The 21,309-nt window shown below is 29.8% G+C and overlaps 1 protein-coding gene across 1 annotated transcript in view; it reads right to left on the bottom strand.

The window, feature by feature from the left end:
- The window catches only part of LOC129915042 (transmembrane protease serine 9-like), an 83,551-nt gene extending 70,462 nt beyond the window's left edge, over positions 1-13,089 (bottom strand). The window contains exons 1-5 of the mRNA XM_055994497.1: positions 12,854-13,089; positions 12,631-12,780; positions 10,818-10,997; positions 10,701-10,752; positions 10,523-10,633 (exon numbers count right to left, since the gene is read on the bottom strand). Coding sequence (XP_055850472.1) covers positions 10,523-10,633; positions 10,701-10,752; positions 10,818-10,997; positions 12,631-12,780; positions 12,854-13,027 — 667 coding nt within the window. The 5' untranslated portion in view covers positions 13,028-13,089. The remainder of the gene's footprint in view (positions 1-10,522; positions 10,634-10,700; positions 10,753-10,817; positions 10,998-12,630; positions 12,781-12,853) is intronic.
- Between the last annotated feature and the right edge of the window lie 8,220 nt (positions 13,090-21,309).

Below are 21,309 nucleotides of genomic sequence, written 5' to 3'. Positions count from 1 at the left end.
GAAACCGTACCGCCCGGACTATAAGCGTACCTACCAATACCAACCATCACCACACCATCAACAGCTGCAACAACATATATATATTTAAGATTAATTATAATGTGTAATTTTGTACCAGAATTATTGTTTAGTTTTTACGATTCACATTTAGTCTAAGCAAAAATATATGTAAGTAGAGGTGAAATTTCCACTGAAAATCGAGAATCGTCAACCTTCAAACAATAAAGAAGTAGTTCTCCCGCCGCTACTAAAGTTGAATAGCAAGAGCAACTTGGTTATGGTGCCAGAGGTCCAATTTTAATTAATTGTTCCGACTTTTTGAAGCAAAAGTTTATCTAGTTTTTATATATAACTCTTTCACCCTCGTTAGGAGGCTGTGTACTAGGGACTTAATTAATTCTCACTCACTATGAGACTGGGCTTTCTCCGAGAGTTATTAGGTAGCGCTCTATTCACCCTCGCTAGGAGGTGTGCACCAGAATATTCCCTCTCGTCTTGATCCTGGGCTAATTCCCACTCAACCTGAGACAGGGCTTTTCTAATCAGAGCATGTTAGGGTATAACATTGTATAATAAATAAAGAAATAAATAATTTAGTAATTATAAAAGAAAGTAGTTAGTCTATTGAATAAATAAAGAACATTAATAATTGGAAAGAATTCGGTGTTTTTACTCTAACTGAGTTTTAAGATTGCTTTCCTCAGGACGAACCTTGGATTCCGGCGAGCTTACCTCAGCCTTTGAAAATTAAGCATCACATTATATGTAATTACTTGAGAGTGGCATACCAAATTTTTTTTTTCCAATTTTTTTTGTATAAAATTCATGAATCAAATCTAAACAAGTTTCCTAAGTGGCTCAGAGTAACAATCAGGTGAAAAAATTTTTAAAAGAAAGTCATCTTTAAACATTTTTCTATTGGTACAACGAACCAGAAGTGCACTTATTAAACTTCAAATCGAAATAAAAACTGAATGATAGAAACAACAAAATGTTAAATAAGGTTAACAAAAGTTAAAAAAAAAAGAATCTTAGATTTTCTTAAAAAGAAAAATAAAGAGCAAAAAGGGGCCCAAATTTACATAGTATTGCCCCAGGGCCATATCAGCTGAACCTATATGCCTCTGTAATTTAGCAACCCGAACTCCTACAAACTTTTGGTTTTCAGTTATGAATAGCGTCTTAAAAGTAATTTCTTTTGATATCTCATTCGATGGATTTCGAGAAAATTTTTGAAAATTCCTTTTTTTTAGACAAGGGGTACCCCTTGGAAAATTTTTGAAAATCTAAAAAGAAAAATTGTAATTTTTTTTGCTGAATGCATTACCCTGTTCACTGTGATTCCATATCTGTAAACCAAAACTTGTCTCGGGACTTTGATTCGAAAATATCTGTTACCGAAAGAAGGGGAAAAAAAAAAAATATTTCGATTGCAAATAACTCAAGTGCTTAAGGAAAAGATGCATCAGAAAATTAGTAACAGCCTATTTTTAAACGCCAGTGTCATATTTATTAGCCGACAATCGAAATTTATGTAGATTAATGGTTTTCTAATAGAATATTTAGTCAAAGCTGAAGAAAATTTGAAATGGGACCACAACGCACCAGTTTTCAAATGTACAAAAGAATTTCCCAAATCGGGTCACTGTCACTCAGTCCAAAGTTAAGAGGTAACAAAAAGATACAGACTAATTGAGTGCATCCTCCTTTTTGGAAGTCGGTTAAAAAGATAAGTAGGTATTCTTTCCAAAAAAAATCATATTTTATTAAATGTAGTGATTTTTGTTCAATTAAGCTGCAACTTAAGCCATTCCTCCTACTAAAGACTCTTTAAGCTCTTCACTCTGCAAAAATTATAGGTTTGATAAATCTTCGCTAATAACAGACGATCACCAAAACTACTTTTGACAGAACTAAAAACTTAGAGCATCAAATGCAATTACGTAAATCAGCGTTTAAGCAAAAAAAACGCACTACAGTGATAGAAAATATGCATTTTGAGAGAATTTAATTTTTTAAATTTTTACTTTTGATTGGTATAGGTAATCAACATAACTGAATACTTAAGTAAAAAATTTTGAACTGAAATAAATAACTTAAAAAATTCAACTTCCAAGTGATTAACACTTCTGCCATACCCTTGGAAGGTTTTTCTTTTACAATGGGTATTTTTTTTTCCCTTTCGAAATGTGGTTTTCCAAGACTCTGGCATCAGACGGCTAGGACGTGCTTCGCATTAATATTTCAATTTACTTTCAAATTCTTCATATGCACTCAAGATCATGACTTGCATTATCACCATGCACTAATTTTCAGTAAAATCAGTAATTAAAATAGCGCCGGAAATGTTTTTTCTTGGCTCCAGAGTGTGTTAATGTCACCTAATTATTTTCATGTCTTCCATCCATTCAATTAAAGCAAAATTAATTTATTTTTCTTTGGTTAATCTTTGATTTTTAACATGTAATATAGACTTAACTTGAAAATTATCTTCCTTTCCCATCGTCATCGATTGATCGACAGAAGCATTCGTGGAATTATCGCTGTATATAGTTTATTTATCTAGGTTATTTCATACACTCAATGTCATTTGTATAGACCATATTCTTAATATTAGTTTATCACTAACTTAATTACACATTTAAAAAAAATTTATATAAAATTTATAAATACGGAAAACTTTTGAATAAACAATAGTAAAAACGTAAAAATCAAAATAACTATACAATAATCTAAAGATAAAAGTTTTTGGTCCATAAAAGCCTTTGTTATCAAATTTTAGAACATTTCCTTTTACATTTTTTGCACTTTTTTATTCAAAAGTTATTTTTGTTTTTTTGAAAAAATGTCAAATTTTGAAAAATTGAAATAAAAAATTGAATAATAAAAATAAAATTCAAATTATTTGAAATTCATAAACATGGAGACAACCATTTGATTTAGAGTGTAAACATGACGACTTTTCCTCATTTGTAGGCAAACCACCTCTGGTTTTTTATATTCTACTCATCCGAACAATTTTAAATTGATTTTGCATTCAAACTAACCAACAACGACGGGCGGCGATCGTGCGTGAAAGTTGTTGCTGAAGAACAATTTTTTTTTTTATATCACAGGTGCAATTATGTGTGTCTCTTCGCAATGAGAAAAAGAAGCAACTTATTTAATTTACATAAAAATAATGTACATAGGAAAAATGTGCGCTCACTTAACTTTCCCAAAGATTAATTTCTTTAAGCCAATCGATGGTTTGAGAGACATCCATTGAAAGCGACAGATCAGTTAGTAAGGAAAGGCTCATACTCTCGAGTCATTCTTGGATATTTTCGGTCGAAATAGTTATTTTTTTTTTGTCTTCGGTTTTAGTGTGAAAAGAACAATTAAATTAAGTTAATATATTGATTCTAAAATTGTTTAAATATGCATAGTTTGTTAAAAGTCAGTCTTTTGACAGTTTTTACTATCATTTTATTTCATACCGCGATAACCGCAGAGGTAAATGTTCCCATTTTGAATTTATTAAGTGAATTTTTTTTTTTTTTTTTTCGGTAGAAAATAAGGAAAGCGGAACACATTTAAATTTGCGAATTTCTGTATAATCATAAAAAAACAATAATAAAAATATTGTTTTTAAAGTAGATCAGTGCTTGATTATAATGTCAAAATTATAAAGTTTGAATATCAGCTCTTTCGTTTAGTAAATCTGTATAGTTCAAAATTAAGAAAGCTGTGCGGGATATGAACTAACATTGTGACTTTTATAGTTATGAATGAATTAAATTATTAATAAAGCCAAAATTGTTGAATATCTATTTACAAAAATGAATTATTCTTCAAAAACACTTATTAATATTGCCTTAAATTGATTCGTTTTTCTTTTAAGTTGAGTTTTCATGGTGTTGATTGTTAATTAAAATTTTCTTATATAGAGAAACAAATTGGAAATGGGAAGAAACAATTTTCAGTTATTACAAAATTAAAATTACTATTATGTAAAAAAATTGTTTGAATTTCAAAAATTCAATGGAAAAAAAAATTACTGTTTTAGTCGAGCAAAATAAAAACTACTTGTAAGCTAACTCAAGCACAAAATAGGATTCACGCAGCATTTAAAGGTTGAAGCAAATTTGCATTATCTCGTCAAAACAAATTCATTAGTAACCAAAAAGTGTTTTAACCTTTTTATTTATACTTAAACCATATAAATGCTTTTGTATAAAAAAAATTTCATTATCATCACAAATTTTCTTATGAATGCATAACTTAATATATTGCAATTTAAAAAATATGTAAACACTCACCAAAGGACCAAGACAACTCAATAGACTCACACACAAATTTATTGCTTATTGTAAATTATAGGGTTGTATGCTTATTAAAAAAAAGCCTACAGACGTACGAAAAATCCTAATCCAGTCTTCTTCACGTATTTGAAAAAAAAAAACCAATACTTTGCGCTGTTATTTTAAGGACCTCCATTAGTATCGAAGTTATCTTCGACTATATTCAATGTATCAAGAAACTGATAAGGAAGCCAAAGGAAAAATTTAAATTAATTTCTTTGTGCTCGTAATATTTGTTACACGATATTTCATTATTTCATATCCTTTTTGTGTGACCTTTCTTGAAAAATATTAATTTTCCTTCTTTTTATTATCTTATATAGTCACTATACAAGGGTTCATTTAAGTGATTAAAATTAAATCAATGAATTTTCTCTTGGAAAATGGGTCAAGAGCATGGTCAATATTAAAATTAATTAAAGACTTTTAAAATAAATAAATGGGTCGTCATAAATAGCAGTGGAATATTCCATGAACAAAAAACCCTCATGTTCATTTTAAAGCTAACAAAAATATTGCAACAGATTTGTAGCTTTTTACTTACGATTTACGAATGAAGTATTCTGCAAGTTTAGGATTCAGATAAAAATCGAACTCGAAATAACAATCAGACATGTCATGACTATGATAGCGATATAGTGCGAAAACCTAAGCCACTGAAATATAATTCAGATCTCAAAGAAACTTTTAGGTTTCATTTATGAATAAAGAGTAAAGATAATCACTTGATTAATTTAGAGATAATTTTATGAAATGCATTTTTTTGATTAGAGGTTTTAATCAAAACCAACATTACATTACCTTACTAACAATTTTGCTTCTATAATGCTTTACAGAAGCAACAATTGCATCTGTAAAGCTTTATAGAACCAAAATTGTTTGTCGGGTACCTAAATGCGTAGGCCCGCTCACTCGCGCGATTTTTTCGCTTTTATTTTATCAAACATTTTAAAACTAGAATTCTTAAAATCTTGTTGTCAAATTCTCAAAAAATAAAGTTAAATAAAGGATATAAGACCCAAAAAAAATTGCAAAAAATAAATTAAGTGTTCCAATGACTTATGCAGTTGCGTACATACCTTTTGGGTAGCCGGGGACGATGCCCTAGGGCCCCTGCCCATATTGTTGAAAAGATACCTGATAAAAAATAACTGCAAACTGAACTGCATAATTTATGACATGAATCACCAAGAACCCATAAGAGATACAAATTATGGGGCTTTTCGCTAACTGCATTGTTAGCTATAGCCATTATATAATTGATGGAGGCCCCAGAAAATATAAATGAATTTTTAAAATTTTCATTCAGGGGCCTAATAAAATAAATCGGATCTGTTTAAACTTTTATTCGCTCTTTAAAACAAAAAGGAAATAATTGTGTCAATCTTTAGGAAAACTTGAATTTAATGCTTTCAACATAATCTTAACTGAAATTGAAAAAGAAAGCTATTCCGCTTTTTTAAAATTTTCAACCAGTGAAGCCCACATGTATGTGTTTTTTTTTATTTTTTTGTGCCCGAATTCCTTAATTTTCAGCACCGGTTTTTTTTTTGTTATTTTATCTATACCTACAATTTTACACAAAAAATTATAAGGTTCAATAACGCAATATGTTAAATAAAAATACTATTGGCAGAGTCCTATGCCTTTGAATAGAAATTTAGCTCTTATAAAGCCTTACCGAAGCTACGTTGTAAGCTTTGCGTATAAGAAGCTTTTTAGGAGGGTTGGGGTCGAAATTCTGTGTGTTGCAAAATTCTGTATTCAAAATACTGTATGCCAAAATACTGTATGTCAAAATTCTGTATGTGCAAAATGCTGTAGGAACAAAATTCTGAAAGTCAAAATTCTGTATAGCAAAATTCTGGTTGGTCAAAATACTGTATTTCAAAATTGTGGACATCAAAATTTTGTAAATCAAAATTCTGTAAAAATGCTGTAAAAAAATATCGTTTTGATAATGTAAAAAAGTGCGCGCGCACTTTACAGAATTTTGATATACAGTATTTTGCCGTACAGAATTTTACAAAACAGAATTTTGCATGTCAGTATTTTGTTCATACAGTATTTTGACGTACAGAATTTTGTATTTACAGTATAATGAAGTACAGAATTATGGCATTACAGTATTTTGACCCCACAGAATTTTGTCGTACAGAATTTTGACAAGCAGAATTATGACCCGCTCCCTTTTTAGGACTTTTGCCCTAGGCAAATACATTAGTAGTTTTATAGAGAAGTTTTTCACTCCACAGCATATCCCAAAAAGATTTGTATCATCATTGATTTCACACCGTAGCGTAGGTGGCTTATGAACGATATATGTAGTTACCAATTGCTTTGAAATTCAGAAGCAAAAATGTAAGTTCGGAACTTGAACTGATAAATTTCAAACATAAAAAAAAATACTTTCATTTGTTTCTTGCCTCTGGCCTGCCAATTCGGAAAAAATATACAACCCAAAATCTTTTGAGCTTTTAGCAATTTGTAATCATTCTTTTGCATTGTTTTGTCTATGCATACTTAACTTTCTCGAAAAACTATACCGAAATGGTTGTAAAAGTAAAAAATATTTAATTTTTTTGTTTTTTTATTGAATGCGATTCTCTTTTTGATATCAAAAACACAAATTCAAGGCAACTTCCTTTTTTAGAATTATACACGTCACGTCAGTAGAAACTCAAAAAACTAAACAATTTGCATGAGTATACTTTCGTACTTTCTGAAAACTTTAACCTAGCTTCAATAAACCCCTATAGGCTTTGTTAAAGTTAGTTTAGTTTCAAATAAAATTGCTTGCATATTTCTTGGAGCACTTTTCATTAAATACCATCGATAAAAGTTTTAAATAATTTTTCCTCTCTCCTTAATAATTTCAAGATTACTACCACAACTCATGATGATGCTGAATCAAAACCAAAAGACCCCCCGATACGTGCCTCACAAAGACAATTCATAGAATGGGTACTTTCACTTATAGCCCAACGGCCACCATTTGGTGGTACAACAACCACTACGACCACAACAACCACAACAGAGGCAACTAGTACAAGTATGTCAACATCAACTCCAGAGAAAAATTGTGCAGATTGTGGTGAGTAATAATATACATATACTTCTTGACATTGACATTGTACACATCTTTGTCAAAGTAAAAGTTAGTTGCATATAAAATTTATCCTGGAAATTGCAGTTTGTGGCTTGGCAAATAAAAAGAAACGAATCGTTGGCGGTCAGGAAACGGAAGTTAACCAATATCCTTGGATGGCATTGCTAATGTATAAGACAAGATTTTATTGTGCGGCAACTTTGATAAATGATCGTTATGTGATGACAGCTTCGCATTGTATCCATGGATTTAAGGCAGATCAAATTACTGTTCGATTGTTGGACCACAGTCGGAGTATGAATCATCCGAATAAGATTGACAGAAAGGTTGATGAGTAAAAGAGTGATTTTGAAAAATTTGTTGATTTTTTCAATTATATGCAGGTGGCAGAAGCTTTTGTTCATCCAAAGTATAATTCAAGGACTTTTGACAGTGATATTGCCCTTTTGAAACTAAGTGAACCAATTGAAATTAAGGATAGGTTGCGGCCAGTTTGTATGCCACCAGCTGCAAAAGATTTTGCTGGGGAAACTGTAAGACATTTTGACATTAACAAAATGACAAATTGTTGAAAACGGTTATTTTATTAAAGGCTATAGTGACAGGATGGGGAGCTACAGCTGAAGGTGGATCCATATCGGACACATTACAAGAAGTTCATGTCCCGATTTTGTCACACGAGGACTGCACAAAGAGTAAATATGGATCATCAAGGATTACCGAAAATATGCTTTGTGCTGGATTTCCAGAAGGCAAAAAGGATTCATGTCAAGTAAATACCAATACATTGGATATTGTATAACAAATTGCTAATTTTTTTTTATTCTAATAGGGCGATAGTGGCGGACCTTTGCATGTTGTTGAAGGTGAACAGCATCAACTTGCCGGTTAGTTTATACCATATTCTTATAAACGCTATGGTATTTTATTTAAATTAAAACAAACTTTTTTTGCAGGAGTGGTTTCTTGGGGTGAAGGATGTGCCAAACCAAACTATCCAGGAGTTTATGCTCGTGTTAATCGTTTCGGATCATGGGTGAAGAGTAAAACTGAAGACGCTTGCACATGTAGTGGAGAAGTTAAAAAGTTTTAGAATCTTTAAGTTTGAAATTTATTTATTCAACTAAACTAATTTTAAGTTATTTATTTTTATTTAAGAAAAGAATTTTAATTTATTTAATAAATTACATAAGATGCAAGTTGAAGTTCCAATTATAATCTTTGTGGCGAAATATGTTCAAGTCTAGGTTTTTAACGTGTATAACTGCAATATAACCCTTGGTATTTTTTCAAGAAGTTAGATTCAAAAGAATTTAAGTGTGAGAGAGGTTTTATGCTAGATAGAATTGTTGATAAAACTATGTGTGTGGTAAGCTTATTGTTATTTATTTCGTTTTCTTTTAATATCAAGATGATTCAAATTTAAATAATGGTTTGTAAATAATTGATTTTGCGGTTCACTCTGGTGTATACTTGTTATTTAAACCAAAAAAAAAGAGGTTGTCTGTAAAGCCGGTTTACGGACGATGATTTTACGTGATAACGTCGTAAGAACACAGGTTGTGTGCTTTTAAAATGAGTAAATTGAAGCGTTTATTTATTTCAAACAATCATAATTTACAAGAAAAAGCTAAAAAAATTAACTTTTTTCTTTTCTCATTATATTAATTTTTTTATTTTAAAAGCTCACAAAAAAAATATACCATTAAAAAGCCAAATATTTCTTCTATATAATAAAACCATTTTTAAGTTTTTACAATGCGCAAAAAGTATTAAAATAATTTATAAAAACATCATTTCTTATGAAAAAAGTGAAAAAATCATTTCCATCACCCAAAAATTCATTTTTTTTTTATATAACAACTTTATAATATAATAATAAATTTTATACCACCTGAAAGCTTATTGCTTCAGCTTAAAATATATATCGATCATGTCTATTAGGCATCTACAAAAAGAGCTAGAATTTTTTTAACTCGATCAATTTTCATCAAAAAAGCAAAAAAAAAAACATATAATTTTATGTTCTCACGCTATTGAATCATTTTTTTTTTAGACAACCTATACAAAATTTTATATCATGTAAAAGCTTATAATTTCATCTTTCATATGACGTTTCAATCTTATTTCTGCGATGCCTAGAAAAAAAGTAAGAATTCTTTAAAGCCAACCATGTCGAAATTCCAAACTGAGATTACGGTACTTCCCACACTGGTGGCTGTTCATGATCAACAGATCTCCACAGGTGTTTTAAGGTGTTTCGCAAGTTTTTAATTTAACATTGTGTAGCTTGTAGTACATGTATAGTTATGTGTGATATATCAAATGAAAGGTAATATCATCAGGATGCTCAATAACGTTAAATCAAGTTTGTATTTGCTCTTGATCAAAAGATATAATCTGTTAAAAAATAAAACTTTATTTTACCGTTATCTCAAAATTGTGTTTACGAAATTGATTGAAATTATGCACAAATATAGTCCTGTCTATTATTATCTATCTACAATATAAATTTAATTTATTTATCTGTTGAAGTATAAAACGGTCAAAACAACTGGAAGAAAACTTAGTTTAAATGGTATTCTTTTTTAGAGTAAGATGTAAGACTGAAGTTCAAAAAAACGAAATTGAAAATCGATGCTATTCTAACAAGATCAATACTGAAGACTATTGGCAGCTTCAAAATGGTTTCTACCATAAGTTAGAAAATCAAAAAAAAAAAAAATAAATTATAATCGTGTTTAAATGAGAATTATGCAAATTAAGTAGGGTAGAAGGGGGAGAATTTGCCAGGATTTAGGAAAATTGCAGAAATTTTGCAGAATTTTGAAAAACAGAATTTTGAAAAGCAGAATTTTGAAAGCAGCATTTTGTAAAGCAGAATTTTGAAAGCAGAATTTTGACAAAAGAATTTTGACCCCGGCAGAATTTTGACCCCAACCCGATAATAACCAATGCATTGTTTTCATTGGCTTATATAAAAAATAATACAAAATTTTGTTTTTTTTTATAAATATATAAATTAGTTTTTTTTTATTAAAATTAAATACATATTTCGTTTATTTATTACAATAGCATGCATCAGCAGTATTCTTGCTGATCCAATCCAAATATTTGGAAACACGAGTGTAGACTCCAGGAGCATTTGGTTTAGCACAGCCATAACCGAATGAAACAACACCTACGAGTACAAAAATATATACATTAAAGAAATGTTAAAAAAAAAAATAATAAATAAATTATCTTACCGGCAATTTTCATGGTCTTATCCATGACTCCCAATGGACCACCACTATCTCCCTATTGTTTCAAACAAAATAAAATTTAACATTCAATCAATTTAAAATAACATAAAAGCAATTTACCTGGCAAGCATCCTTTCCACCAGTAGACACAACACCAGCACACAACATAGTTTCTAGAATCTTTGATTTGTATTGTGTAGCCCTACATTGGGCATTAGTAATAATTGGCACAGTAACTTCTTGCAAAATTGTAGATACTCGTCCATTTTCTCTGGTTAGTCCCCAACCGGCAACAATACCCTGAAAAATAGAAAAAATGCATGAATATACAATTTTCGAATAAATCGCTAAAACAAAGTTGATCAAAGAAGAATTAATATTTCTTTAAAACTGTTTTGCCCCTACTTTCTGCTTATCTAACGGTTTTCCTGGGATTGTTTGTTCATTTTTTTTGTAAATCGTTACCTATAATCATTTTAAAAAAAATAATTTTATGACATTTAAAAAAAAAAGTTGGAATGCCATTTTTAAAAGAGTAATAACACTGGTCGGAAAAAAAAACAAAAAAAGTCGGGAGCAAGAACTTTTTAAGGTGATTTTAATTGACTTTAGTGTGCGGAATTCAAAACTGTTTACAGATTTATTCTATCACATATAGTTTTTTAGCTATTTTCGCTATAAAGTCTCAAAATCTAATTTTTAATTCAATAAGACTGAAATTTGGTTCAAAAAACCATTTATTACCTACTTTGAAAAAAACAATCAAGATTTTGTGATATGTATCACAATTTTCTTTTTTAAATGTCTTTGAGAAAAAAAAATATTTTGAAAAAAGTAAATACTTTTAAGACATTTTAATATGGTGTTTTGAGATTTGATAAGTAGTTTTGCAAACAAAAATTTACGGTGATGTAATTCGACATTAAATGTACTACAAAAAAAAACGCGTTTTGACCTGTTTATACTCAAGTATTTCAAAAATGTGACGTGCCATTGAAATTTTGACTTCGGATTCGAAGTCAGCACACAAAAATCATTTAGGAAAGTAGATTTTGGTTCAAGCTCAATTTTCGTTGCCGTCCTGTGAATCAACACTTAAAAACGAAGTTTAAAAAAAAACGAAGGTTCATTAGGTATCTACCCGTTTTCGAAAAATTTAGTAAAAAAAATGTTTGAAGCTTTTTTTAAAAATCCAGTTATTCAATCTCCAGAGTGAATAAATTCGGCCTAAGAGAATTAATATTGGAGTTACTTGAAAGCTTCTGTATTAAAACTTTAAATCGTTTTCGAGAAATTCTGAAATCTAAAAGACGATTCTATGACAGGGACCGTTAGTACCTAATTGTTTTTTTTTTTTTTTTTCTTAATAAGATACATATGTATATGTACTTTCTCATTTTCTTCATTACACTCATAAATTTTAACCTTTCAAATTTTTTTATTTTCGTTATTTTGAATTTTTGGTCCTTAAAAAAAATTTCAAATTCTTCTTAAAATAAAATATCTTCGCAACCGGGTAAATTATTTCACTGTCAAATTAATGCCTCAAATTTAATTCCCATAAAATGCACAAAATATGGAAATCGTAATGAAATATATTGGCAATTTGATAAACTTTAACCTTTTGAGCTCATATCTTACACTCCTGAAAATATGCTGGATTTCCAGTCAACAAACTTTTAAGATTTTTTTTTGATTATTTGATACCGGTATGGGGATTTATTTCATTGCGAACTTGAATTAGTCTCTTTGAATTAAGTCTTGAATTGAAGTCTCTCTTAAGAGTCAAGTTTTTTTTTTAATGAAGACATTCTTTCACAACAAAATCCAAGTTCAAAAATCTTTTGCCTATACGCAAATGGACCTCTAATTTTCTCCTTATGCCTTCATAATTGAAAGACTTTACGAGTAGTTATCAATTTAAATCACTCACCTGTTTCAAATCAAAGTTCTGGTTAGCTGATGGCAAACAAATTGGTCTAAGAGGCTCAGTTAATGGAACTGGTGAATCCAATCGCAATAGAGCAATATCATTTTCAACAGTTGTTGGATTGTATTTTTCATGCACTATAGCATTTGAAAGCTAAAAACAAAAACAAAAATGTCATTTATAAAAAAAAAAAAGTTATAATCCATTTTGTTAAAAATGTTCATACCTTTCGTGTTATTCCACTTGAAGCCGATGTAGTACGATCAAATTGTTGCAAACGAACTGACATTGACTGCCAATTATTATTATGAATACAATGAGCAGCTGTTAGAATGTAACGATCATTGATCAAAGCTCCACCACAGAATAAATTCCTTGAACCCTTGAGGAGTTGAGCCATCCAAGGATATTTATTGTGACGTACTTGAGTACCACCAACAATTCGGTTGCCATTTTGAACACCACAAGCTTCAAGAAAATTTCAATATTTTCAAAAAATCCTTCAAATTTTCAATCAATACTAAACTTACAACACTGAGCACAAGTTTTCAAAGCTGGTGCTTTTACAGAAAGTGATGAAAAGATATTTTCTTTTTGATTAGTAATGAATTCATCGATGGAAAAATCACTTTGAACTCCTTCCGGTATTTCGGTCCTTTTGATAGGTTGCTCATAATTATATCCATTACCCTATTTCGAAACGGGTTCAATCAAATAAAGTCGAAAAAGGGTTTCCGAGAAATTCTTACCGCAGTGACACTTTGATAAAAAGCACACAAACTCAATCCAAAAATAATCCAACAATTCATTTTGACTGATTTAAGACCTTTTAATAACTTTTTCGAACTTGACTGCCCAAAAAACCGTTCACGCTCCTGAATGCAACTGAAATGTCTAAAGTTTGGGGCGTTACTGATTAACACGGTCCCAAAGTTACTGATACTTATTCTGTTTTTAGTAAAAGAATTTCTAAATTCTTAAGAATCTTATCGGGGACAAGAACTTGTAAAAATCACTTTTACCCAAAAAAATTGATTCAAATAAAAATTTAAATGATTCTTTTGTTTTTAATTCTTTTTTTTTTCTGCTGATAAAAAATTAAAATAATTTTTATAGCCCTACTGGCTTGGTGGGTCAATTAAAATACACTTTCGAGTGTTGTAAAGCTAAATGAAAAAAAAAGTGAATAATTTTTGCCAAAAATTATCATTTTATCTGACTTTGGGTTCAGTTCTAACAAAGTTTCGTTTTCTGCCTAATATAATGAATGCAAAACGTTTTTAAGTTTATTGCCTTTTTTTGTTGTTGTTGTTGTTGCTTCTGAGTTCTGAAATGGCATTAAGAACGCAATTGTTTATTTTTTTTTTCTTCTTTGGGACAACTTAAATATTTATTTGGGTCAGCGACGGAAATATCTTTAATGATCATTAGTGCGGTAGTAATAGTGGATTAACCTTCTTTAGGTCAAAAGAATGAGATGGATTTTTATGGGTTTATTGTGTTCTGGTTGACCAGATAATCAACTTTATTTTTGTTGTTGTTGGTTGGCTTTTTTTTTGTTTGGTAATTCTAAGATATGAAGTGTGAAGTTGATGATGTGTGATATATGTGGATTATAGTAGGTCTATGTCAAAGATTTTTTGTTTTTTTGGGGGGGAAATCTGATGTGACAGGAGATTGAAGTTGTTAATGTGAGGGATGAGTGATTTTTAATGGGGATAGTGGTCATGGTTGTCAGAGAGTGATAATCGTTGATTTGTTGAACACTAATGACAGTAATAGTAGAATGTATTAGAGGGTAGGAGAATGTTTTCATTTGAGGAGGGGCACTGATTTTTTTATGGACTGAAATAGTTATTATGTAAGAAATGATGATATGTAAGAAATGATTTAAATTTTTGTTATAGGTATTGTAATTGGTTTTATTTTGTACACATGAAGCTATAAAATAAAGTTGTGGTATTTGCCGTATTTAAAATCAATAATTCAAATCTATTAAGTGGGTGAAGTTTCTTTGAAATGCTTGCTTCAATCTCATAGTTTAACCAAAGAAATTAATGGTATGTCTTCGTTTAGATATGCATATCTTAACCCTTTTGGACCCAGCGTTACTCTCATGTAACATTTTTTGAAAAATTCGTAAAAAATATTAAATTAAACAATTTTTTAGGTTACGATGGCTTAATTGAAAGATAATAATGCCTAGTTACTGGATTATTACAAAAAGTAAGTCAAATATCATACCTTTAATTTTTTTTTATCGAGAAAGGGACTGAAATTCACATTTTTTTTTGCAAACAAAATTTTTTTTTACTTGCGATATTTTATATATGGTCATAATTTTGAAAAAAAAAAAGATATAAAAAATGTTAATGCAGAAAGTGTTTTGTTTTTTTGCTTAGAAAAAGTAGCATACATTATAGTTTCATAAAAAGTTATTTTCCCAGTTCTCCGACTTTTTTGGTGGTCATAGGCAGTGCATGTTACTTACATGTAACATGAGAATAACACATTAGTTTTGCTATTTATTGTCTTGGAACATAACTTTTTGCTATTCATATTTCTTAGTTGTGATGTTTTTGACCCGATAATACCGAAAAAACATGTTTTAATATTGATTTTCATAGCTTGGGTTCGAAAGGGTTAAGTAACATTTAGTTTGAATCTATAAAACAGAGCATGATATGGAAGATTATGGCTCCCAAAAATTGAATCAGATGTATTTTGGAAAGGTTTAAAAAGCAAACAATGCATGATAATAGTTTTTTTATTCAAATTTTAATTTAAAAACGTAAGAAAATCTCCTACTATATTAGTTATATATATATTTTTTTCCCAAGACGCAGACTTCAGAAATTTATACAATCATTAAATTCAACACAAAAAAAAAGTTTATTACGAACATGCTTTGGGTACGCAGTGTTTTACGGTCGCCATATCCGGCCAAAAGACCGAAACCGAAAGGATAAGTTTTTCCACTATTTCTATATTCTATTCATAAACCTATATGCTAAAACGTAATATACCAACCATTAATTTAAGAGTATCAATTAATCTTCTTTAATTTGTTAAAAAATCAGCATTTTACCACTTTAAAAAATACAAATTCAGTTCTGAAAGGGTACAAAAATTAAATAATACATATGGAAAAATTACCTAATAAAAAAAAGTCGGATTTTTTTAGAAAAACATTTATATTTGCGTTATTTATGGAATATTATCCACAACGTTATACCATTTTGAAAAGAGAATTGAACACACCAACTTTTAAAGTAACTTCTGGCAATATTGAGCAATATGCATAAAAGGTAGCATATGCTTTTACTAGTAAATTTTAATAGTATTTACTACTTTCCATATGCATAAAAAACATAGTAAATGCTGGAAAGGTAGTATTTACTAGAAGAATAGTATTTACTAGTTTTGGATGAATTTTTATAGTAAATACTCGTTTTGGTATGCATAAAAACTAGTACGAACTTTTACTTTCTAGTATTTACTGCTAATTTTTCAAGTTTCTAAATACCAACTTGAACATTTACTAGTAAAAATTTTCTCATGTTAAATGCCGACATCATCAGTCTCGACTTTACTTTCAAAGCAATCGGTTTGCAGAGGATTTATTTCGAATATAAAAATGGCAGCTTTTTTCAATTTAAGATCTGAAAAAATTTATAAACAGCGAAGAACGCCGGCGAATAATAATTTTAAAATGCTCTACCGTTTTGAGAAAGATAACGTTGAGTGGCTAAGCGAATATTTTATGGGTAAGATATTTAATTAAATCTGATAAATTTATATATCCCTCTTACAATTAAAAAAAAATCTCAAGGTTCTCAATCTAAAAGAAGGGGAGGAGCACCGTGAAGTAAATTATGGGTACTAAAATTAAAATGCTTTTTTCGGCATTTGTCCCAAGCGTATAAAACTCCTTAACCGCCTTAAACACCAGTTGTTATTATCAACAAATTGGAAATGGTAACGGAGTTACGAATAACAGAGTTACGCGCGACAGAGTTACGGCCGTCAAAGTAACGCGAAACTGAAGTTACGAAAAACTAGAGTTACGAATTCTAAAGTTATGTTAAGCTATGACATGTGATTTTTGGGTTGGCAACAATTGCGACTAACGATATGGAATTGTGGAAACATAAATAAGAGAATATCGATTCTCATTGGTTATTTTAATAGATTTTAACGGAAATGGGTGTGGTTTAATCTTTTTATGCAAAAAACAACCCCATTCCTTGTTTATTTATTTGACACAGGATAAGTTAAATCAAAGAAAAACCCCACCTAATAAAAAGAATTCTAATATACCTATATATTTGCCATGTGGGCAGGTCTTTTGTGTCATATTTATGTACCTGCCCAACTATCAGAATTTTATGTTTTTTTTTTTGGTTTGTTAGAAGATTGTCACCCCAATTGCTATTGTCAACTATAGTTGATGTATATTAATATTTAATAATGGAGATTAAAAAGACAACGAATTTCAGTATTTATCATCAATTAATACCTGACAATTGCAATAAGGATGACCTATCCAATCAAAATTTTACAAGATTAAATAACACCCATTTTCGCTTTTCTCATTTAGTTCTGACCAATGAGAAAAATGTTAATCTCTTGTTTGTATTTCCATAATTCCATATCGTTCCTCGCAATTGTTGCCAACCCAAAAATCACATGTCATAGCTTAACATAACTTTAGAATTCGTAACTCTAGTTTTTCGTAACTTCGGTTTCGCGTAACATTGACGCTCGTAACTCTGTCGCCCGTAACTCTGGTATTCGTAACTTCGTCGGTTTCCCAAAAAATTGTAATACAAAAAATTCGTTACAAAAGAAGAAAATTATAGAACGTTAAAAATACAGAACAAAAAAAGCAACAGCATTTATGTAGGTATCTATTATATACCTACTCTTACTTTCAGATAAACTAATAGTATTTACTCTGATGAATCCAGTATTTACTACTAGTTTATACCAGCTAGTAGAAACTGAGGTTTATGCATACCGAATGTAGTAAGTACTATTAGTTTCAGCTTCTACTAGTAGTACTAGTATTTACAATAAACCTTTTACTACTAGTAATTACTTTTTTTTATGCATATGCCTCATTGTAGGGCATTTTTTTACCTACGATTTATTGAATTAGGGCCATGCAAAATTTTTGAGTACCTACTTAGTTGGGAAAAAAAGTGATATTTGCTTTAAAACTGACAGCTGGGTTAAAATCGTTTTAGGGTGACCATTTTTTTGATTTTTTTTCGAATGCCCATAACTCACAAAATATATTACTACGTTTTTTTTAATCGTTTTTCTGATAACTGTCACCACCTACCCTATCTACCGTTTTCGTTTCGACGTTGACTTTTGGGACACCCTGGGCGTGAAACAGCTTGCAAATCACTTCTTGGTCCCCTTCCGACTAAAAAAAAAAATTTATATATTTTATATACATAGTTACAATTAGGGGTTTATTTTAAAACAACACAGTCTCCTATCAAAAATTTAATATTAAAAGTTGCAAATAGTTCCCAAATTGATAGGTATAACTAAAAAGAAATTTGACCTAAATCAGTAATATCACAGTGATAGGCCAAGAAATTGCAACTTGAAGTAGTCATTAAATTGTAATTAATGTAAAACTAATTTTTTTTGCCAAGATGACTTCCGTCTTAAATTAAGCAGACAAATCTTTTTATTTTCTTGAATGCGCAATTTCACAACAAATCCACATAATTCAAGCGGAAAATCATTTTATTTTTTTAACTACCATTGTAATTTAAAAAAAAAAAAAACTTACAGCTACTGGTGATCGAACCTGCAACTATTGGGTCACTAGGCAAGTGCTTTACCCTCAGCCTATCTCGCTGTTGGAAATAACAAATAAGTATGATAAAATGCCAATACAGCTGAGGTCTGAGTCAAATTATTATTTTTTGTCGGTTTTTTAAGATGAAAATTCATATTAAAAAATTCTATTAAACTTATTAACAAAATTTATGTGGATTGCATTTTTTTTAAGTTGAAATCATTTTTTTTTAAGACTTTGGGATTTAAAGTGGGCATCATCTTATTTTTAGGTGCCCTTTTTCCCGGGCATAGAACCATTTTTTTTTTTCTGATTATTTCGTAAACCGCTTTACCTATTTGAACAAAAAATTTTGTACTCCAAAAAAATTTCAAAAAATATAGGTAGATAAACCATGGATTAAAAAATAAATATTTTTTGAAAAATCAATATTTTAAGAACGGGATACTTTATTTTCTTGTATTTTTTTTTTTTTTATAAGTTTCTTAAGAATGGCACTTAAGTTGCAAAAATATATTGATAGGTCTATTAAAATATTGAAATAGAAAACAAGGTTTCGGAAAGCTCCTGAACCTACATATGTTTAATTTTTTAAATAAGCGTTTTGTTTGTGTTGAAACTGAATTTGGAACTTCTAGCCAATATTTTGTCAATGCAGAGGCCCCACGTAGCGGTCCTATTCTCAACGGAAAAATATTCCAGCATTTATTTACAATCTAATCCTAATAAAAAATATACAAAATTTTCAAATTCTTATGAATTTTTCGTTTATTTTTAAACATATTTATTGACATCCACACGATCCCTTTGTTCTCTCCATGATCCATGGTAAATAATTTGATGTACGAGTATAAACACCTGGCTTTTTTGGTCTAGCACATCCATCTCCCCACGATACAATACCTTAAATTAATAACAACATTATTTTTATAATATTCTTAATTGAAATAAGAAATAGTAAAAAAATATTAAATACCCGCTAAAAGAAATCGTTTGTTTTGCACAACCATAAGTGGCCCACCACTATCACCTTGACATGCATCAACTCCACCTTGCAAAAGTCTCCCAGCACAAAACATATTTTTCGTTATTGACAATCCAACCGAACGACATTGTCGATTGCTTATAATTGGAACTTTTGCTTTACGGAGTATCTTAGACGGATTGCCACCTTCACTTGTAGTACCCCATCCAGCAATAATTCCCTAAGAAAAATTGATTTTTTTAAACTAGATTTTAAAAAACAAAATCAAATCCTACAGTTCTTCCAGTGAAATCCATTCCTTGTGGTGGTAGACAAATCGGGCGGACTGATGTGGTTGCGAACTTTATAGGACTTGAAAGTCTTAATATGGCTATGTCATTGTCAAAAGTTTTAGGATTATAAGATTTAGGTGTAAATATTTGAGCGACCTAGTAAATATTGACCGAAGTTAAAAACGATTCAGCTGTTAAATGGCGCCCAATACAAACCTTTCTTACTACTAAAACACTGTCCTTTGTACTAGCAGTATTATATTCCAAAAATCGTAGCTTAAATAATTTCATATTAAAACCACGAACACAGTGAGCAGCTGTTATAACATATCGATCATTGATTAGTGTTCCTCCACACTGAAGTGAACCGTTGTAGGATATCAAAGCCAACCAAGGAAATTCATTAACTGCAGCAATTTGTCCACCGACAATACGACGCGATGTTGTTAATCCACATTCTGAAAGAAAAAATGTCAGATTTACGATGGTATGTAAATAATTTTTTGCCCCAATGCAAGTAAATTAAAAATTAGCTTATTTTGAGAACATCTAAGATGAAGCCAAACCGAAAACTTTAATATTTCTGCAGTTTTTGTTCAGAATTAAAACTTAAATCCAAAGAGAATTTGGTGTAACTTTTAAGGCAATTTCTACTGATAAAAATGATGTAATATATTTTTTTCTGTGACTGTGACATATTTATTTTCACATTAAGTTGATTATTTTGGCGTTATATATTTCGCAACTATGTTTTGATGAAAATAAATAGGAAAGATGTAAAAAATGTGCTAATTTAATAAAAAAAATCCAAGAAATAGCATAAAAAGGGTATAAAAGTGTTTTTTTTTACTACTATATTTTTTTTAATTTTGTTTTTCATTGAATATGAACAGTTCTAAACAAATCCAAGAGCGAACATCTTTTTGACATCAATTTAACTAAATTTCCAGCTTATATTCAGTTTTGTAAAAGTAAATTCTATAAACGCTTATTCTGTCCGCCATTTTGGAACCACCATTTTGAAAAAATAAAAGTTGGAAGATTTTTCGTATTTCTCATATACTAATATACTTCAGTGTCCCAAATTTCATGACTTTTCGTCAAGAAATGGCCGTGTAAATGATTTTTGACGCCATAAAGCACCACTGTGCGACGAGGAGAATGATACATAGTCAAATCCCTCTTGACCAACAGATTTTCAAATCTTTAACAAGTTCATAGCATTCACTGATTGTGTCAATTTCATTTTTACTTCAAATTTGGTAAAAATAATAATTTACCAAATAGTCTAAATTATTAAAAAAAAATTTTGTAAAAATTAGAATTTTGCCATATTTCGACAAATTTCAAAACGCATGTGTGACCGGAAGTCCTGAACAATTCTTTTTTCTACTTAATATTTAGATAATATAAAGGTTGTCCAAAACTAATTTATTAAAAAAAAAAGAAGTAGAGGTGTTTAAATTTTTTTTGTCCCGTGCCGGTCCCGGGGCACTTTTGACAAAATGACTTTTTTTAGAAAACATTATTTTTTTAAATGTTGTAATGTTGTAAAACAAAAAAATTTACTGTTAGTATAATCTTGAATAGTCAATTAATCAAAT

Source organism: Episyrphus balteatus, chromosome 3 (assembly GCF_945859705.1).
Source record: "Episyrphus balteatus chromosome 3, idEpiBalt1.1, whole genome shotgun sequence".
NCBI lineage: Eukaryota > Metazoa > Arthropoda > Insecta > Diptera > Syrphidae > Episyrphus > Episyrphus balteatus.
Note: the sequence above shows the minus strand (reverse complement) of the source record. Positions and strands in the feature narration are given on the sequence as shown.